This window comes from Malania oleifera, chromosome 4 (genome assembly GCF_029873635.1).
Source record: "Malania oleifera isolate guangnan ecotype guangnan chromosome 4, ASM2987363v1, whole genome shotgun sequence".
Lineage (NCBI taxonomy): Eukaryota > Viridiplantae > Streptophyta > Magnoliopsida > Santalales > Ximeniaceae > Malania > Malania oleifera.
This window is the reverse complement of record NC_080420.1, coordinates 117,817,742-117,840,496: the sequence shown is the minus strand read 5'-3', so window position 1 is coordinate 117,840,496 and position 22,755 is coordinate 117,817,742. Positions and strand designations below refer to the sequence as shown.

General features: G+C 37.3%; 1 protein-coding gene across 1 annotated transcript; it reads right to left on the bottom strand.

Annotated features, from left to right (window-relative positions):
• Positions 1–7,274: 7,274 nt before the first annotated feature.
• Positions 7,275–16,154, bottom strand: LOC131154582 (large ribosomal subunit protein eL22z). The gene is made up of 3 exons (XM_058107451.1): positions 15,944–16,154; positions 15,588–15,836; positions 7,275–7,631 (listed from the first exon to the last, which is right to left on the bottom strand). Exons 2-3 carry the CDS (start codon positions 15,815–15,817, stop codon positions 7,487–7,489), a joined length of 375 nt encoding a protein of 124 aa, XP_057963434.1. The 5' UTR covers positions 15,818–15,836; positions 15,944–16,154; the 3' UTR covers positions 7,275–7,486.
• Between the last annotated feature and the right edge of the window lie 6,601 nt (positions 16,155–22,755).

Below are 22,755 nucleotides of genomic sequence, written 5' to 3'. Positions count from 1 at the left end.
AACTGCTGACGTGGCACTGCGACGTGCTACTGGCGTGGCACAGCTGACATGGCAGTGGGGGTCTACCTACTGACGTGGAAGTGGGACCCACTTGATGATGTGGCAGTGACCTGCTAACGTGGCGCTCGCTGGCGTGACGGCTGACGTGGCCGATTCTGAGCCGCGGCTCGGATTCGGTTCGTGGATCGGATATCGAGTCCACCCAGGACTGAGAGTTTTTGGGTCGGGCTAGGTAGATAATCGGATCTGCTCGAGGCGGTTGGGCGAGGAAGATGCGTACGGCGCATCGCCGGTGCGTGGATAGGTGTCTTGCTGCGGCGAGACGCGTGAGGGCACGTGCAGGCTTGTTTGAACTCCATTCGAGCTCTGGCGGACACCCTTTTCTTCATCTCGGCGAGGTGAATGCAATGGTGGTCTCAAAACACAGTTTCGATCTACTAGATAGAGCTCTAAATTTCGGGATCACTTCCAATCTGGCTTTTCTGCTCCAATCGGGCTCTGATACCACTTGTTAGGATCCTGTGATTATCTAGAAGAAAGTGACACCAAGAAATTTACGTGGTTCGATCAAAAACAACCTACATCCACGGAGCACACACCAACTATTCAATAACTCGCCGAAAAATGTTACAATTCTCTCTCTCTCTCTCTCTCTTTCTCTTCCTCCCTTCTTCCTCTCAACTCTTTCTGCACTGTGTTGTGCTGTTCTATGCTATGTAAAACATCTTCCACAACCCTCCTTTTATAGGGCTAGGATTAAATTACAATTAAGATAAAATTTAATCAATAATGAGAGTTACAACAAAGAGATAAATTGCACCATAAATTCCACCGCGTGAAATTAAATTCACCACGCGTTTTCTGACTCAGCAACGCGTCTCTAGCTGTGTTTTTGGCTCCATCTCTAACATTAATTATACTAGATGTATATATTCAAACTAATATGATTTCACCATGTTTATATATTTAAACTAAATTAAGTAATTATAACAATTTTTTGTACATATGGTGAAATTATATTTGGTTTCAGTGAATACACCCAGTGTGCCTAATAATTTTTTGACAACATTAAGGGAATATATTTTATAACACTTTTTTTGTTTTTTTAAAAGAAGGGCGGCACCTTCATTTTTTTATTGATAAACCCTCACTTTTGGCTGAAGAATACCGTGGTTACAAGACAAGCAATGGGAGATTACAAAAGACAAAAATTTAAAGGCCTCTCAAAAAATAACACCAACATCCAGTCAAAAACAGGGTTACAAGTCCAAACAAAACAAAACAAAGACCTGCAAAACAAACCCCACGCAACAAAACAAATAAAAGATAAATAACATAAAGCATAAACCAATACCAATAGGAAATCAGCTAAACATACCTCATATAAGCTGTATCCGTCTTCTCCAGTTTATACAAACCATTGATAACTTTAAGGAGTTGACTACTATTTGTAAACAAACTATTTCTTCCCATAGCACCTTGTAGAGCCGAGGCATCTGCCACTTTGTTTCCTTCTCTATACCAATGATTTATTGAAAAGTCTACTCCTTCCAGTAAACCAATAAGTTGTTCCCAAAAATCCCACAAATACCACAAGGAGCACTTACTGGATCTTATCCAATTTACTACAATATTCGAATCACATTCAATATCAATACTGGTATGCCCCAAATGTTTGCAAATCTTTATTCCCTCTAACACAGCTCTTAATTCAGCTTCATTATTTGAACAAGAACTAAAATATTTTGAAAAATCAAAAACAAAAGAACCTGTATGGTCTCTAAGGATGCCACCACCACTCGCCGGCCCTGGGTTCCCCAAGCTGCTCCCATCCAAATTTAGTTTCAATCTCCCTGCCTCGGTTTTAGCCATCTCACACATTGCATAGTTTTAATTCTTTTATTCACAATTTGCACTTCCAGATTTTACAATATCCGAAAATCAGCATCCTTTAACTGAGTCATTCCTGTCATGTTCCTGCTCAAAATCCCCACCCAATACTTAATGGACAGTCACACATCTGTACTACTCTCCAATTTCCCCTCCATTCTATCCGCACATCTCCTTCTCCAAAACCTCCAAACTACTAAACAAAGAATCAAACCCATCAATGATCCCAATTGAGAGAATCTGGAAGCCCTATTAAATCACATTTGGACTCTTTCTTTCCAACTTTATTGCCTAAGGAAAGGTACACCTACCTCCACCAAAACCTTCCTCCAAACATCGGTAGCAAGGTCTCCCTTATTTAACACATGCTCCATATCTTCTGGCTACCTCATCTCACAATAATTACACGCCGAAGCAAGTGAAACCCCCACCCTTTTCACCTTTTCATCAACGCTTAAGCACTCAAAAGCGGTATTCCACATACAGATAGCAATTTTCCTCGGTAACCATTTATTCCAAACCCACTTTACCCAATCAAATTTTGGAGTTCTAACTCTAATAACATCCCATGCGGACTTTGCATTAAAGCAACCATCCTTTTCCTGGAGCCATAACAGTATGTCCTAAGAGTTTCTAAGATTTCCCACATTTTCCATCACTTCTTCCGCTTTATTAAACCCTAAAATCCTCTGCAAATTTTTTACATCTCCCGCATTATTGATAACTAAATCTTTGAATCTGATATGTGAATGTGCATCATCTGGACAATCTGCAAACAAAGGCCCCGAATCTAGAAACTTATCATACCACAATTTTACATCTCCTTCTCTAACCTTCCACTTAGATTTACTTAACAGTTCAGGCATACCCTAAAGAACCTTCCTCCAAAATGAAGAATCCGATCCATGAGATCTGCAAAGAGCAATATGTCCTCCTTTCACATACTTAGCTTTAAAAATCTAGCCCATAAAGAATTTTGTGTTAAAAAATGCCAACCAAACTTCATGAACAAAGACCGTTGCACTTTCGAAATGTCTCTTACTCCTATGCCCCCCTCCTCCACAGGAATTTACAATTTCTTCCAAGCCCTCCATTTCATTTTTTCTTTTGCATCCTTAAATCCCCAGAAAAAAGAAGCAAACATACCTTGTCTTTTTTATCACCAGTTTCGGGACATTTAAAACAGCTAACAGATGCAATGACATACTCGAAAGCACATGTCTCAACAAAACTAGACGACCTCCTTGAGACAACAACAGTCTACTTTTCCAGCCTTCAACTCTCTTACTGATTTTTTGAATTAAATAGTCAAAATGACAGTCCTTCAATTTACCATTCACTTTCGGCACATCCAAATATGTAAAAGGAAATTTACCTTCAATAAAACCAGTCTCTTGAAGAATTTCTCCCTTCCTCTGAACACCCAACTTCTTTGAGAAAAAAATAGCTAATTTATCTTTATTCACCCTTTGGCCAGTCCGGTTTTCATACTCCTTAATCACCTCTGTTAACTATCTAACAGATTTTTTTCCAGCACTAGCAAATATAACAATATCATTCGCGTACATTAAATGCGATATAATAGATGCACCACACAGATGTGCAAATGGTAAAATCTACTTCTCAGACAACTTTTTTTGAATTAATTTAGAAAGAACTTCTTCCATGTTGATGAAAATATACGGCGACAACGGATCCCCTTGCCTCAAGCCCCTTTTTGACTTGAAGAAACTTCTATAAGTTTCATGCATCAAGACAGAAAACCATAGAGTAGAAATACAATTCTGAATCAACTTACAAAACCAATTTGGAAAACCAAAAGTATGGAAAATCTGATCTACCACTTGCCACTCCACTCGATCATACGCTTTACTCATATCAAGCTTTAGCATTATATTACCTCATCTCACCCGCCTATGTAATAATTTTGTCATCTCTTGAGCAAGTGTTATATTTTCAAAAATACTTCTCCCTTTCACAAAAGCACCTTGTTCTAAAGATATTAAATCATTCATCACCAACGAAAGCTTACCAACAAGAATTTTGGAGAAAATTTTATAGATTACGTTACAAAAGCTTATCGGCCGAAATTTATCAAAAGGCTGAGGATCTTTTACTTTAGGAAAAGGCACTATGTAAGAGGAACAAAAATACCGAGGCAACATATCACCTCTGAAGAATTCTCTTACCGCATCCATGACATCATTTTTAATAATCTTCTAATAGGTAATATAGAAAGAAGACCCAAACCCATCCGGTCCCGGGCTACTATTCACTGAAATAGAAGAAATAATTTCATAAACCTCCTCCTCAGTCTATTCTTCCCTCAGCTGACCTATAGACTCCTCAGAAACCATTGAATGGATAATACCGTCCAGATTTGACCTTTGCACTGAACTATTTTGTCTCAAGAATTGCTCAAAATAATTCACAGCCTCATCATGGACCATCTGCATATTTTCCAACACCGAACCATCAGGAAGCACCATTGAATTTACACAAGAGTTGTCTTTTTTACGTAATCACAACATGGAAAAACTTTGAATTCTGATTACCATCAATCAACTATTTCATCTTTGCTTGCTGCATCAACCTAGCATCTTCTCTTCTATACCATACCTCCAATTCAACCTTAAAAATAAGGAACTCTTCTTCAACTAATTCCGAGTACTCTGTCTGTAGTAAATTCTCATATTTTTCCACCCCTTCCTCCAACTCTTAAATAAAACCACTAACACGACCGAAAGTCTGTTTATTCCACACCCTAAGCCTTTGTTTTAACACGCTTATACTAATGTATCAACGAAACTGGGAATAGATTTTTCCACTTTCAATCACAAATAAGAACAATGATTTTTTTATACTAACGTATGGAAAGAATTTAACAATATTAATGTTTTGTTAATATGAGCTCTTTCATTTGCTTGACATTTCTAGATGGTGATGTCTTGGGTGCTTTCTTGGTAGAAATGGATGAACAATGCAATACAGATGACTTTCATGAAATAATTACATTATCAAAGCAAAGGCGAAAATCTAGAGAGAGAGAGAGAGAGAGAGAGAGAGAGGTCCAGGAATGGTGCACCTACATAGTTGTTGAAGAAATACTCTTGGTCAAGATTGGAACTATATAAAAAGGCTAACAAATGGTGAACACTTGGGAAGGCATCGACCAGACAGGTAAAAAATCTATTAGCTAATTAGAGCGTCCAATTAAGATAGGACTCGCCTCTTCGAATTGCATACGCTGTCTCATTATTGTCATTTGTGGCAGCACTGCGTTGTGACAATTAACCAATGACAGCTCAAGTGCTTTCAAAGCATGAAAAACTTCCTATCAATGGTTGGGGTTTTGGGTTCTTCAATTGCCTTTGTCGCAAACCCAAACCCAAACCCAAGGATATTGAGGTGCTCGTAGGGAAGATTTCGTCCTTCAATAACGTGCAGAGTTGGCATCTGCATTCGTAATACAACTACTCTTCCCATTGGCATGCATTCCCTTGTCTGGAGACCAGAACAATACGGATTTGTTAACTCAGAAAATATATTTCAACAATGATCACAGGAAAGAAATCACGATCCGATTAATAGTTACAAAAAAATTTGGAGAGAAGATTTTTGTGAGGAAACAAAAAACACTAGCAATGTCATCCTTACATAATTTCGTCCTTATATATCTCAATCTCGGGATATATATATATAATTTTAAAACAATCTAAAAATGGTCACAAAAAGAATACAAAACAGTAATTGAAAAAAAAAAAAATCAGAAAAACAGTTAACAACAATGGTCAAAATTGTTTTATATGATTAATAAAACTAATAGAGGAGAGTAGTAGAGGCTTTTGAAATACCATTTTTACAAAAATCAACCCTCTATTTCAATAGACTGAAGTTAACCAATGAGAATGTAATATTTGATCTGTTTGAACTATGAATCAAACCTAGGAATGCAAGTCATAACTCATGAAAATATGGTGACTAAGTTTCTAGGAACCAGAATTCCTATTATAAGTCAATCTTAAACTCCCTTGTTTAATGCGGATTGACGGAAGTAGACCATATACACCTTGCCTACTTTTCATAGTGCTCTAACAATCTTGCCTAGGATTACATTTATAAATTTAGTAATATTGTATACAAGGACAACCAATGATTTTTTATTACTCCTATGAATGTACTTCATGAGATCTCCAGTTGAGTTACTATTACTTTTGACATTCATAAGAATAAACGTCTCGAAAGAAACCAAAAAAAATAGGTTGACATGCAATGCATCTTGTCAGATAAAGCTACTCATAATCAATTGACAAGAGGTCAATGATTGCGATAATTACTCAAACAATCCCGGACACAAGTGATGCATAACTATCATCAACTAGTGTCGTAAGATGTTGGGTTAAGTCCCGCAAACATTGATGAGAATCCAATGCCCCGAAAACTTAAGGGTTCCTCCACAAGGTTCGTCCACGAAGGGTGAGTCAAGGCCCAAGATTAGGCCAAGGTGCAATTGCTAGACAACAAATGAATATTTCTATACTACCCCTTATCGGTCAAGAGAGTTGAAGTCTAAGTTAGCCAAAAGCCAAGATCTTTCAGAAAATGAATTCCTATTCGAAGAGTGTGGATTGATTCATTTTATTTGATAAAATTAGGTTATGGGTCTATAACAAGATTCTAAGTCCTTTCTTCCGTGATGAACTCTTCACACCAATCCTACATTTTATCACTCAAAAAAAAAAAAAATACGAGATACCTTAAATAAATAATTGATCCAACGGAACCTTCTCTAGCACAAGTCTCATTCCACTCGTGACATTTTTTTCTTTTCATGTAATCAAGTTCAAATTTATAACATGTTCTTATTTAAGTAGCATCTTTTTGTTGACAAATCCACATAATCTAAACAAAAATATTAAAATATTACTACAGTTCAAAAACTTGCTTCAACAAGGCAAGTTCTAGTTTGCACTCGCACATTTTATAAACAGAAAGAATTTAAATTTCAAGGAACCCATTCCCCTCAACTCACAGAGGTTCTTCCATGTAACAGTTGCAACAGGGCAAAGCCAAAGCAGGGTTCCGAAGATTGGAAAAGCATAAACTGGAAGCTTTTAAACTGGCTCGTATGGTTAAGCAAGCTTGGCAAAACTTGAACCCACAGAAACTACTGCCCCAAGCTCTAGAGGCAAAAATATATTTACTCCTCCAAGATTATTTTTGAAGAACCATTGAACTTTGCAAAATTCAACAATATCAATCAAGCACGCCAAAAAAATAAAAAAGGCTTGAAGCATCAACTTAAATTTTTAATGGATGGAAGTCACAATAGCCAAAATTCAGTATAAGGGAACCACACAATTTGCAAGGTTGAACAGCACACAGATTCAAAAACACATCATTCTGAAATTCCAGATTCAAACTCTCCCACACAAATTCCAGCAATAAAGCAAAATCTCTAGTCCAGTGAACAAAATTGCAAAAAGACTTAAAATTTGACAAATTAAATGCCATAAAGGATACAGGAAGCATTTGAATATCTAAAATAACTAGTGCCCTGCAACCTATGCAGGCATTTTTAGATTGATACAGATTTTCAATCTTCTTCATCTCCCTCATTCTCAGCAATGTTAAAGTACCTCAACTCATAAACGTTTCGATCCTTGTTGGAGGCAATCACCCGAAGCCAATCACGTACATTGTTTTTCTTCAGGTATTTTTTTGTCAAGTACTTCAGGTACCTGCACCCATGCAAAGAAAGATCATAAATTACTAATCAAACTGATGTCAGATGGCAATTCAAAGCTTCGAGCAGGATCCGTTTTGAAGAACTGCAAAATATTGTGCCAATGCCTGAAAGTATTAAAGACCTAATCATACAGCACACACTACAATCCTAGTCCCACCCTTTGTGCTTTTCTTTAGTATAAAGCACATGCAATTAAGCATAAAGAGAAAAACAAACATGTCGAGCCTTGACATTGCAAATGGGACACTACTCCCTTACCCTTTTTTTTTTTTTTTTTAATGACAAGTAGACTCCAGCCACCAACGAGCCCTTCGAAGCCCCTGGTGCGGTACCAACCCCCCCGGGACTACAGCCCTCCCCCATGGTTTTCCATCCGGGTACATCCAGATGCGGTCACGGCTTATACACACTTAGGTTTGACTTTCGGGAAGCGGTTTAACCCTCCCATGGCCCCTCCTTTACAACATGTGGATGGGACCCCCTGAGGAGCTACAAAGCACACCAAGACTTTGTCACTGCTGGGAATCGAACCTCCGATGCTTAAGTTACCCCGCCTGCTTTACCACTGTGCCATGCCCGTGGGGGCTCCGTTACCCTTTTCTTGTTTAGATATAATGCGGCGGCAGCACTACCACGGATATAAAGATTAGATCAATTATATTCAGAATGCCTTTAATTCAGAGGACTGGCTTTCACTAGAATTACACTCAATGGATTATGATCGTTATCTTACCCCATGTTTAGCCTACCATTTACGACAGTATTAAGGTCATAGTGGAACTGTCTTTTCTTCTTTCTTTTTACCTACAAAATGCCTCAAATTCTGCTTGCCACCCAAACACCCCACCCCCAGCCCACCCTCCACCCAAACATCACAGCCCGGCAACTCTTAACTCATGTGGATGGAAATGACCGAATGAGGATTCCCCATCTAGCTTGTCCAATCCCTTACTTTGGCGGAACCAAACATGGGTTATGAGAAATTAACCAAGCTTATCCTAGCTTATCGTATGAAATAAATTTCAAAGCACGTCACATGTATGAATAATGAAATCAGGTTCCACTACAGTGTAGTGTGCATTCTATGTGCACCTTATTTTACTCTTTGCATGCTAAATCCATCCATTCACTCTAACATATGGGGTTCATTTTGGTTAAGAATTTTGGTTAAGGGAAAGGAAAATGAGAAGGGAACTTATTTTCGATTACATTTTCTTTCCACACCAAATACTGCCTAAAATGAAAGTCTATTCTAATATGCTTAAAAATTAAGAAAAATAAAATATTAATTATATGTAAAATACAAATTTTGTTCATTAACTTGATATAAATGTATATATATTGTTTTCGCTCTCATTTTCCCTAATAACCATACATAAAAAGGTGGTTTCCTTCATATTTTTCTTTTCTTTCCCTAATGTTTTCCAAGTTCCAAATGGGCCATAAGCATCTCATATCTCAGCACTTTCTGCCCCTCTCCTATTCCCACACCCATGAACGGAAGGACACAAAAGCAACAACAGCCCTAAGATTGATGATTCAAAGGCATGATGTCTAGCATCTCTAAGACAAGCATTGACTGGTCTATCAAGACCTTTTCTGTATAAAGCTTTAATTCCGACTTGAACAGCTCCTAGATGAAAATAATTGAAGTTTCTTTGTAGATAAAGAAGGTCTTCATGTGAGAAAAGATTGATTCTACATCATTGATTCCCATTTATAGAATGAGTTTTTTCAACAATTTTTATAAGATATTCTTTTGTTGGTTCAAAAGAACCCTTAAGATAAATTTTCTTGATGTTAAGATTGGGAAGATTCCAATTTTGAAGATATTTTTCAGCATTAGAGATTGAAATAGAAATCTGATTGTCACTCTTTTTTTAGTTCAAGATTTTCTAATTTCTTTTCGATTTCTCTTTCCTCCTTGGAAGATCCTAACCTAGAGCTTGATCCTTTAATAAGTTTCCTAATCACATTACTCATACTACAGGATTATTGAAACGAACTAAGATTACCTCGAACGACCTGTGCTACCTGAGGGACCACCATCAAGATCACTCTAACCTCTAAACTGACCAACAGACTTACTGGCTTACCAACACAGGGCACCCACACAGATAACAATCAAGTTAAAATTTAAAAAAAAAGCAATAATGTAGTAAGAATAAGATGATTGAAACTAGATTAAAAAGAACAAATTTACTTGGCTCTAATGCGACACTGGGGGCAGGATCGATCAAAATATCAAATTTTAAAATTTGATCTAAATATTGGAACAACAAAACTAGAAGATAAAGACTTGAAGATAGAACTTTATTTATACTAACAAAACACTTACTAAAGGAGAGGAATTCTTTTTTCCAAAATTTCTCACAAGGATTTTTGCTCAATCTTTCCTCTCTCTCTCTCTCTCTCTCTCTCTCTCTCTAAGTAATCCTTCGCATTCAAAGATGGATAGCTCTTACAACTTTGAGCTATTTATAATAAATAACACACTAACTTTAAATCGTTACAAGTCCAGGGTCGTGGAATTGAAGAAACTTGAAGTTCAGGAAAGCTTGACAAAATGCTGATGAAGACACATGAATGGCTGAGAAATAAAGACGATACTGTGCAGATAAGATTTCTTCAAGAGTTTAAGAAGATGGCCGACATGTAGGGCCCAGAGCCCATTATTCTGAGAAGATTGAAAGGCAGTATTCCAAAACCAAAACAATGGGCTAGCCATTGTATTCTTTGTGTTCTTTGTCATTGTGTTCTTCGGAATATAAGACTCCAGAGAGACTAATTTCTAAATTGATGACTGGGAAGTCATAGAATTCATCATAGTCTACTTTATAGCTGGTTATTAAGTTTGAGTTTTTTGTAGAGATATTAAAGGGCATTGATAGGATCGACTGATTTGCTAATTTTGAACATATATCTTTTGATGACTATCTTCAGCAACAAGATTGTAATCATAGAGGAATTCTCCTCTAAACAAGTCCCATGCAATGACTCTTGCTCTCCAATGTTTGATTTGGGACCTTAAGGCCTTTGACAGGGCCATGGATACTCACTTTCTTGTAGAGAGGATTGAAAATGGTGTCCAGAGAATTTTTTTTTTTTTTAAAAAAAGGCGTGCTTGGGTGAATCACAAGATCCATCATTAAGCCATTTAGGTGAGACACTTTCGACTTGCGTTTTGACAAATATGTATCATACCAAAAGTTTGCAAATGATAATAGCCAGTTTTCTTCCTAGAAGATTTGTTTGCTCTGGTTCAGAGATGATAAAGTTGGAGATTATTCCATGATCTAGAAGCTTGCCAAATGTGATATTCTCAAATTGTTGGAAGTTATTCATATCAATGTGAAGTTTGGCAATACTATAGGTAAGATGGCATTTACAAGAAGATCTGTAGAGGGGAATTTCTTGGCATAGAGGATCTGTTCTGGGACAATTTGGCCTAACAACAGTCCCAAGAGAATGAAACTCTGCCTGTCCTCGTTCTAAGATCTCTGTTTCTGTGCTAAGTTTGTTTCAATTATCCCTAAGATTGATGATTCAAAGTCATGATGTCTAGCATCTCTAAGACAAGCATTGACTGGTCTATCAAGACCTTTTCTGTGTAAAGATTTAATTCCTACTTGAACAGCTCCTATATGAAAATAATTGAAGTTTCTTTGTAGATAAAGAAGGTCTTCATGTGAGAAAAGATTGATTCTACATTGTTGATTCCCATTTATAGAATGAGTTTTCTCAACAATTTTTATAAGACATTCTTTCGTTGGTTCGTTCCCTTTGGGGAATGAGCAAGACAATCAATGTTGGGAAAGATATTGTGATAAACCGATAATGGAGACAGAAGAAGAATACAAACACGTAGTTGGGAAAAGGATTGTGATAAACCTATAATGGAGACAATCTTCCTTCAAATAAAGCAACCTATTTCTTAAGAGCATCCATCAAGTGGACAAGTGCCTTAATTTCAAAATTCTTTACAGCAAAAAAGAAAAGAAAGAAAAAAAAAACAACCAATCACATCAATTAAATTGTTAAGAAAGGAGTTAATACTGCACACTCACTTAAAAATAGTCAAAAGGCAGAGATTTATATAGCCCACAGATTTGGATCTTAAACAACACAAACAAGAATCAACAATCAAATACTATACACTCTCTCAACATCAAAACTATAAAAATAGCAGTACCCACATTGAAATTATCTTGGAACTAGAGCAATCCAACAACAATCAGAACAAGCAATTAAAACCTTTCATCACCATTTCAAATCCAATAAAATAGACACCCAAATCAAAAGAAACAAACTTACTAGCCTTTTCATGAGCTTCTTTTGCTCCTTCCTTCAACACCAATGGTGAAGATTTTTCAAATCCCAAGCTAGCACTCAGTTCAGCTCAGTTCACAATCAGCAACAGTGAGATAAATCCCAAAGGCATCAACTCTGCATATATTATTTGCATAACATGCAAGATACATACAAAACAGACCAGGCCTAATTAATTAGCATTGTTTAACTAATTTCTTGAACAGAAACTAAACAATGGTAGATTATCCTTAGATGATGAGCTCTGGAAAGAGAAGGCAGTGAAACAATGGCCTGCCTAGAATGTTAGACTCATGAACAGTTTCCCTAAACTTACAAGAATAGGAGTTTTGGGTTGATGCTGTTGAACACAAACACACAGTGGGAGGGAGTGCTCTAATGCAGTAGGAGCTATATAAATATAATGCTGTACTGGGGAGTCTGGAATGGGTATGCTAAGAGAAGAACCAGGATGAATATTTGGCAATGCTTGCATGGTATTGTGGGATTATGAGGGGCTACCATGGTCCTTGTTCCTAATAACAATTCAGCCTTTAAGTGAGACTGTGCCATGGGTGCACATTAAAAATCCAATTTAACTGCAGAAAAGCCAATAACTTCCATCTACTTCCAAGCTGCAATAACTACATACCTAAAACCATACAGAAAAAATCCTAGTTGAGATTTGATTCAATAAACTCAGATGAGATTTATCATTTCCAAAGTAGACTAAATAGATAACGGTAGGAAGCTATGAGCTCATTAATACAAGCCAAACAAACAACAATAGGAATCAAAACAATTGGATCGCAAGCCAGTAAAATTATATCCAATTCCCTTTACAAAATTACAGATAGATAAGCCTGGTGAGCAACTGTTTTTAAAAATATTTAAAAAAAAAAATTGTTTAATCACTGATTTTTAAGTTTTGAACTAAAATTTCAGGCATTAAGGCTCCCACTGCTGTTTTGGAGGCTTTAGCTGCTAAACCTGAGGTACGAATCTCAGGATAAATCAAAAATTAAAAAAAAAACATTTAAATCTCGTGCTGTAGGCTTTAGATTTGATATAAAACTAAAATGGTATGTGTGGATGATGATGATGAAATACAATCAAGAAGACTAAGGATGGAGCATTTGTTAAATCAGCTAAACTTGGGAAATGAATCAAATCCCTAGAACCAGGCACACAATTGCTCCAAGGCTGATAAAAACAGCAACTCTGATAACGTTAAGACCAACCCTTCTTCAGCTGCAACTACTGCTTCTGACAGCCAGATCAAGAGCGACGCACAGAAGTAGCTGAAGCAAAATGAGCAAAAGCAAAGGCAAACCCAAGAAGGGAAAAAAGGGTAAAGAGGGTAGGAAGAAATAACCAGGTATGCATACCTATGCCTTCCTAGTGTTATGATTATGCATACACACTGAAGGAATTCTGTTTTGGCCGTGCAAATCTGGTGCGACCACTGTTTACCTCTCAATACATATGATTACTTGTGATGACATCAAAACTCCCTTGAAAAGGGCTTTCACAGGGGCATACTCTTTATGTTCAAAAAGGAATGAGTTATGAATTTAAAGAGTATTCTCTTAGGAAGCTAGCTTGAGTTGTATGTTTCCAAAATCCATTGAATTAGAATATTGGCGTAGGACAATGAACACCAAGGCAACCAAATGCCTATAGTGAAAAGTGAATTTATAGAAATATATATTTTGAGAAATAAAATCCTGTATATATACAGAATGGTCAGATTGCCCATTCTGTCATCTGGAAACAAAAACTACATCCCACCTCTTCTTCAATTCTCAATTAGCAAAACTAATTTGGTCTGCAAGTTGGGGGCCAAGGACTGAAAATTGGAGGCATTTCTGAATAAACGATTGGTTCAAAATTCCATTCTTTCGAATAGCCCAAGTGCTAACATTTTTTAAAAAAGAGGCAGCCCAACCCAGACAACCCATCAGGTCAGGCTGTATCAAATTGAAGAGAAACCAAACCAAACATGAACATTTATAATACTCATTACACCTTCCTGCTCTGGTCCTGTTGTAAAAGATTTAGCTACAAGATTTGGAAAGGGCATAACTTAATGGAAAATTGCCCGATTTCGACCCACCTTATACCCTCACATGAAAATCCATTCGGAGGGACAACAGTGAATTAAGCATAATATCATAATTGAACAAAAACCAAACCATATGTGACAGAGTCCACTGTATCAAATCCCTATTGAACATTTATGTTAACATACACAGTTGAAGAACAATTTAAGGCAATGACAGTTTCATAATTTTAGCTCTAGTTTGTTCGAATATTTACTACACATTCACATATATTTGGAAGAATTTGAACTTCTCAAATGAAAGTATTCACCTGAAAATCAGCACACACAACTTGCAGCACCATACGCCACTGAACTGGAGAAAATCAGTTGCTAATCTCTCAAATTGATTGATTTCTGCAGTGCAAATAGAGCTCAAAACAGCAAAGAAAAGCCCTAATCACTGCGTCCGAAATGCACCGCTTCCAACCAGATTTCCTAGAAATTCATTCCCGCAAAGAAAAGTTGAAAAGAGAAGATAAAAGGATGGAAGAGAATCGAGAGAGAGAGAGAGAGAGAGAGGGGAGTACCTCAGGAATGAGAGAAGATAAGGGAGTATTGGGAGAGTCAGGGAGGGACATGGAGGCAATTCCAACTTTAGGTTAGGATTAGCTTTCCTCCCATCTTATAATGGAATCTCTATTCTCACTTCTAGTGGGAATGAGCATTCCAAGGGAATGAGTATTCCCACAACGAAAAACATAACCAAACATGGGAATGGAAATAAATATTAGAATAGGCATTCCATTCCTGCGTACCAAACATAGCGCTAGATCTTCCAATGATCTGATTGCAGGAATTTTAAAAAAAATTTCATGTTTGTGCCACCCAACCACCTATGAATGTTCCTTGAAATTTGCGAACATCAATGCCATTCCTATAACAACTTTGCATCAAGAAAACCACCTCACTTAATTCCTAAGCCTGGTCACCATACCCCAAAGAGAGAACATTAGCCAAAACTTCTCATCAATCTTCCCGGCCAACTTTAACAGGCACAAACTTTCATTTCAAACGTCAACTAGCACGCACCTTCATCACAAACTTTGACAAAATATCCATACTCACGCTATGTCAAGCATTAAAATAATGTGATCTATAAGTATACTAGAATAAAACTAGTTTAACTCTCCATTATTCAACAATTACTACATCTAAAAAAAGATTAACAAACATTAGCCAGATTCAGCTCCGCTACATAAAAGAGGTAAAATTCAACAAAAATGATCCAGCCATATTTTTTAGAATGCCACAAGTTTTGAAAGGAAAAATATTTCTTAAACCCCTAAAATTCCTTCTCTAATATATCAAATTTTAAATTTTTTTTTCATTAATTTAGCCGAGTCACCAAAACTAGCCAGTTAATCTGTACATAGGAAACCAAACCATAGTCTACGCTGCTCCATCAATCAATGTATTATGAACTCCCTTTAAGCACATCAATACCTCAATAAATACAGAGGCCAAATCAACAAGAAAAATAAATCAACAGGCAAATGAACATGTAAATAAATAAATAAATAGAAATGGTAAATTTACCGCTTGGAGAAATTATTATCAGAAGTCACAGTGATCTTGGTCTTGTCACGGGTGACGGTGATGGAGTCCCCAAGCGCACCTGGCTTGCCGCCGACCTTGATTCGCTCCTGCAGGAACTTCTCCAGGGAAGCAATCTCCATGATCTTGTCTTCCACTGGCTTCGAACAGTCGATCGTGAACGTTGCTCCCTTCTTCTTCCCCTTAGGACCCGCTACGCCTCCTCGACTCATCTTCGTCGATTCTAAGCCTCTGCATTCAACAACATGCAAAACAAATCAACACACACAGAGATTTCATCAAATGCACGCTGGAGAGAGAGAGAGAGAGAGAGAGAGAGAGAGAGAGAGAGAGAATACAGGCGAGTGAAGCGTGTTGAAACCTCAGTAGTGGAATGAAGGAGGGGGGAGACCGTTAGGGTTTTTGTAAGAAAATATTAAGGCTTGGGGTGGCCCTGTGGCTTGAGGAAAAACAAAATATGAGAAATAAATGAAAATTTAGTTTTTGTGAATTGTTTGTTTCCTAGGAAAAATTTTCTTTAAAAATGAAAGTATGTTTTGTGAGTAGATTGTGCTAAAAGTTAGAATAAAATGTTATTGTATTTGATTTCATTCCATTCTAACTTAATTAATATAAAATATTAAATTTTAATTTTTTATTCATGGGTTGATTCTCACCTACAATTAAAGGAAAAAGTAAGAATTTAAGATTTTGTCATAGGCCCCTAAAACTTTTTCTACCCTTAGTAAAATTAATGTATTCGTATTCCTTCAATAAAATATCTTAGAGTATGCCCTCATATATTGCCTTATATACCTCCTCCACTTGTCAAATAGCCAAATTGATATAGAATAACCTTTAGACATGTTGGGAGTTACAACTTTTTTTATGAATATTTCATAGAGTTACTATCTTAATAGGCGAATTACACTCCCAAACTATTTGTCAATGTTAATTTTGGTCAATGTTATTTGGACTATTTTTGCCAAATAGATCTATTTAACATTTTTTACTAGGCATTTATATTAAGTGAACCTACTTGGTCTTTCTTCCAAATTGTTCTATTTGCCAAATGAGCTTATTTGTCTTACTAGACTTACTCATTTTGCCACATTTCATGGCCTATTGGCCTTTTGTGTCGATAATTTAGTTGGATTTTTACAAATGGACCTATCTTAGGTAGTTTCTCATGATGACACTAGTAGTAACAATGTACTGTGTTGTCTGTGAGAATTGGCGCAATCCTCAAAATAAAAAGTCACAAATAATATATGATACATTCAATTATAATCACGACACAATATCTACAAGACATGTATATTGCAGTCAGGCACTTGTATTCCAAATTGAGTTGTGTGTAACATGCCTAGAAATACAACAACCCTTTAACCCAACTCCTTGTTGGGGTGGATCTAGAAGCAACAATTACACACGGAAAAAATAAATAACAAAAATGGAACATCGGATTTACGTGGTTCGGTCGAATCGACCTACGTACACGGAGCACACACCTTCACTATAATTAGGAGAATAATACAAAGAGGAGGAGGCTACTGCCTTCAACTCAACTCTCTCTCACACACACACACAACACTCTGTTCTGCCACACACAACACTCTGTTCTACCTCACACACTCATGCACGCAGCTCTGCTCTCTCTACACACAGATTACACACACACACACACACACACACATATATATATATATATGGATGGGGGGGAAATTCAAAGGTTGGTGGCTTAATGTCAGCCATGGTAGGCAAGGTTGGTGGAGGGCTGCTGGTCTCCATTTACTGCAGGTCTCCATTTCAACTTAAGCTACGGGGGAGGTGCTACCGACGACTCCACCAGCTGCAATCTCAACAATCTCTCATTTGAAGACGGAGGCAGCATCTCAACCAGTGTATAAGCAAATGATGTGCTCATATATGTCTTCAAACATGAAGACCAACTAAAGTTGAGCACAACTTCAGCTTCTCAGTAGTCACCAGCTTCCTATCTGCTGGATCCATGCAGACTAATCTGATGGTTGTCAGCTTCACAACTGGTGTAAAGATGTCGGTGTAGTCAATCTCTTCCTTTTGCTTAAAGCCTTTGACTACCACTCGAACCTTGTACCTCCTGGAATCGTCATGCTCCTCTTTGATCCTATACACCCACTTGTTGTGAAAGGTCTTCTTACCTTTAGGCAACTCAGCTAGTTCTCACGTTTTGTTGGAGGTTAGAGACTTCATCTCGTCCTTCATCGCAAGCTCCCACTTGCTCGTATCTGCCACCCAACATGCTTCATCATAGCATTCGGACTCTCTTCCATCTGTAAAAAGTAAATAATTTATATACCTTCTATTGGGTACATGGGGCCGAGAAGATCTCCTAAGCTCTGGAACTGGAGTAGGAGGCAGTGATCCGACAATCTGCTCCATTGGTTCCTCTGCTTGAGGATTCTCAGCATTCTACTGTTGCGTCCCGACACCTTCTAGGACATCATCCATATCTACATAGGTTGACTCTCCGTGAAGTGGTTCGGTGGATTCTGCTGTGTGCCTGTCTTTGTACATCACCTTTTCGTTGAAAATCACATCTTTACTTCTAATCAACTTCTTGTTTTCATCATCCCAAATGCAATACCTATATTCATTTTCACCATAACTGAAGAAGATGCATTTCCGAGACTTAGGATCAAGCTTGTTTCTGACATGATCACTTAGATGTACATATGCAACACAATCAAAAACTTTCAGATGTGAAAGGTTCACCTCTTTTTCACTCTATACATCTTCTGGTATATAATTGCCCAATGGTACTAATGGACCCCTGTTAATCAAATACGTTGTTGTGCAGACTACTTCTGCCCAGAACTATAATGGTAAGCCTGACTGTATACGTATTTTTCTAGCTCTTTCAATCAACGTTTGGTTCATCCGCTCGGCTACGTCATTGTGCTGAGGCATACCTGGCACAATTCTTTCCATCCTGATACAGTACTCATAGCAGAATTTCTCAAACCCGATGTCTTGATACTCACCACCATTAACTGTTCTTAGTTTATTGATTCTTAAATCAGTTTTGTTTTCAACCATAGTGATTATGCACCAAAACTGCATAATTGGGCACCTTAACCCGGGCTTTACGACTTATATTTTTAATTAAATGTCCAATTACATCCCATATTTTAATATAAAGCCGTATTTATCATTTTTGAGTTTTATTGCATAATTTATGAATTTTTTGGTAATTTTTTATCACAAAAAAATTCCCAAGAACTAAAACTAGTACTTATTCGTAATTCATGCATAACTTTTCCTTATGAGCTCCGATCAAGACGATTCAAATTTCTAGAGAAAGAGAAAATGATTATCTATAACTTCCATGTTTTGAGTTTTGTGAGAAACGGGCTCCAGGAAGGTCAAAGTTGGCTATGAACGCGAAGAGCAAAAATGAAGAAAATATATATATATATATATATATATATAAAGTTAAATTATGATGTGACCCGCCCATGCAGCCGGGTTGGGTCACTTAACTAGATCCGGGCCTAGGGCAAGCCTCTGCACTTCCTTTTATTTAATCCCTTCTTTTCTTCCCCTACTTTTTTTGCCTTGCGCACCATCTCTTTCCTTTCCTTACTCTTCCCGTTCCCCTTCTTCTTCTCTGCAAAATCCTTTTTTTCTGTCACTCACTCCCTCTGTTTTCAGGTACTCTCTTCTCTCTTAGTCCCTAACTCTCTTCTTTCTTCTATCTTCTCTCAAACTCCTCCCCTTTCTTTGTCCCTTTGTTTCTTCCCCTCAAATCTCCTTTCTCCTCGGTCTCCCTCTTCCTTTGTCCCCCTTAGCACCAGCTCAGCCCACAAAACAGCAGCAAACAGAGCAGACTAGCTGCTCCACGACCAGCCTACCATCCAGCCCATGTGTGTACCAGCAGCTGAAGCTAGAACAAAACGCACCAGCAGGAACCAGCAGCCCCGAAGACCTCCACAGCTCCTCAGGTCCCTGTTGTTCATCCCACACAGTTGCAGCACCCGAACCATCCTGCTCGATAATTATCACACCAACCCTGGCCATTCTCCAGCAGACATCCACCATGATCCTCTGTTATCTCTCTCTCTCTCTCTCTTTTATTTATTTTTGTTTAGTCTTTAAATATTGAATAAAGTTTAGTTTTTTAAATGTCATTTGAAATTTCTTTTTAAGTTGAACATTGTCAAGTATCTAATTCTTATTGAAATTATTTTTTTGTTTATCTAATTAGTGGGAGTTTTAATTTAGTCTTTTTAATTAAGTCCGGTTTGATTTCTCGTGTTTTTATTATTTTTTTGTTATCGTTTATGTGCTAAATTTTTGTTTGTTTTGTGTTTAAATTGTGATTGTGGTTCGAGTTATTGCTTTGGTTAAAAATCCAATTTTTAGTGTGTGTGTGTGTTGAGTCTGATTGAGTTTCCATTGCGTGTTTTAATTCCATGTTCAAAGTTACCATTTTTAATTAGCGTGTGTTCCGGTATTTCCTTGAGTAGACTAGGCTTCCCATTTTTGTTCTTTAATTCACTGCATGTTAGTTTTAGGACTTTAAATTACATGTCATTTAATTCATTTAAAGTGAAATTGAACAATCTTGAAAATTTGAATCTGAACTGAGTTTAGTACATTTTTATTTTTGATTGGACGAACGTGAAATTTGAAATTAAACGTATTTCCTGAGGAGACGATCTAGCCCTTGGGCTGAATATTACACGACGTAACTCCTATACTTGGGATAGCTTCTGAGCTGCTCATTTTTTGAGTGAGTCACATGGCTTTCCATACCCTAAAAGCTTCAAAGACTTCTGACTTAAACTTCAGAAAGTAAACTCATACCTTCCGAGAATAATCGTCAATGAACGTGACGAAGTAATTCCTTCTGCCTGTGGATGAGACGGGCGTCGGTCCTTATACATCTGAGTGGACTAGTTCTAGTCTCTCCTTCTTTGGGGCACGGGTGTTTGTTTAGAAACTGACCCTCTTCTATTTCTCGAATATGCAATCCTCACACATGTTAATCTCGATCGACCATAAACCACTCAATTTTCCCTTTGAATGCATCACCTTGAGTCCTTTCTTGCTCATGTGACCAAGTCGTTGGTGCTAGATGTTGTTGTCGTAATTTCTTGCAGCAACTGAAATAGACATGGAGGCATTAGAGGTTAGATAAAGTGTTACGCTTTTCTTACCTCGTGCAATTGTTAGTACACCATTTGAAACCTTCCATTCATCGCAAATGAATGTCATCATGTATCGCTCATCTTCCACTTGACCAACTGAGATCAAGTTCTTTCTCAGGTCTGGAATATATATGACATCCTTCATCTTCCATACTGACCCATTTATCTTGATTTTCACAACTCTCTTGCTGGCTATATCGCAAGGATGATCGTTGCCAAGGTACACCTTACCGAAATTACCTGGTGTGTACTCCTCTAGGCAATCTCTACTACAAGTGGCATGAAATGAGGCTCCGGAGTCAAAGACCCAAGACTCTTGCTTGCTCTCCAAAGAGCATATCTATAACACCCTGGTCCTTTTTACGAACCTAGAGTGCGACTACACGTACTCTCTTATACCAATATTTGATAAACATATATATAAACAACCCACCCTAAATAGGGACAAACGGGTGTATCTCATACATATTTGTATTCATGCACAGTAGAAAACATAAACATTCTCATTCGGGGTTCTATTAGACATATACCAGAGCTCTATCTATATTCCTCAATACAAAGGATCCATGTTTAAAACATAAACATATTACACTCTCTTACATTCTACCAGCCTAACAACCTAACGTCTACTAACAAGACTATATGCGCCAAAGTCCCTCTAGAAGAACTAGGATCGACGCCCTGTAGGACCTGAAACAAAAGTTGTAAGATTGGGGTGAGACACTTCTTAGTAAAGTGGAAGATAATACATCAGCACGTGACTACATGAATTTATTTCAGTTAAAAACAGTTGCACAGTATTACATATACAGTATAGTACTATCAGAGATATTTATAAACATAATACGACATCATTACAAGCGAGAGTCCCCAAGGTTAAGGTAGGGTACAAGCTCATACACTGTACGATTCCCTCCACACGGTACTCAACCCTATGACTTTGCCTATTTCAGTTTTTAAATCATGTATATGAAAATTTAGGACAATGACCAGCTTTGGAACTTTCAGAAATAAGCCTAATTACCCTGTGGCACGGGTTGTGCACTGATAACTCTAACAAAGCCTTGTTCGTGCAGGCACTGTTAAGCATCACATATATAGTCCGGCTGCCTCACATGGTCTATTATTTCACCAGTGGCCCCATACACTCCGACAAGCCGACTATCTCGATATCCACACTGATTCACATGTGTGGTTGCACTGTACCTTAATAAGCAACAGAACCGCGCCTCTAGCTATTTAAAGCCTTAGATAACCTGGAGTATCTTTCAACTCCTTCAGAGTGTCTTTAAACTCCTTTAATAACAAGATGTGGTCCCAATCAATCATATATATATATATATATATATATATATATATATATATATAATTTACAATAAAACATAACAACCTGTGCAGTTCTAGTATTTTCACAATCACAATCACGCAATCTTTCATGTGTTCATTCTTTTGTCAGACAATGGTGTTAACCAGTAGAAACGCTCTTGGTTCAACCCTTTTTACAAATTAAACTTGGTGATTAACCGACACTTGTTTTCCATATTTTCAGATAACAAAATGGAATTTCAATTTTCACAATTCATTTACCAGTATACAGTTCAGTATGTTCCATTTCATATCATATGTCACGTTCGTTTCGTCAAAATCCACTATAAACAGTGTATAACTCGAAAAAAAACCATTTGGACCGCAAATACAGGTATCAAGCAGTTCCTACTTCAGTTTTAAAGCAGTTAGAGTGATTTTGGAAAATTTGGAGTTCATATACCAAAACCCCTATTTTTACCAAAAATCATAAAATCATAAAATCGTAAGAAACAACATTTATACCCAATAAAATTTTGTAGATAAGCAGTCAAAATGTATATAAAGGCCTAAACCATCTTTCTAGTGGTTCAGTTTTCTAAAAATACTAATGTAAATAAATCCCCTTACCTTAATCCCGAAAATAGAAATACAAACAAATCGGTCCAAAA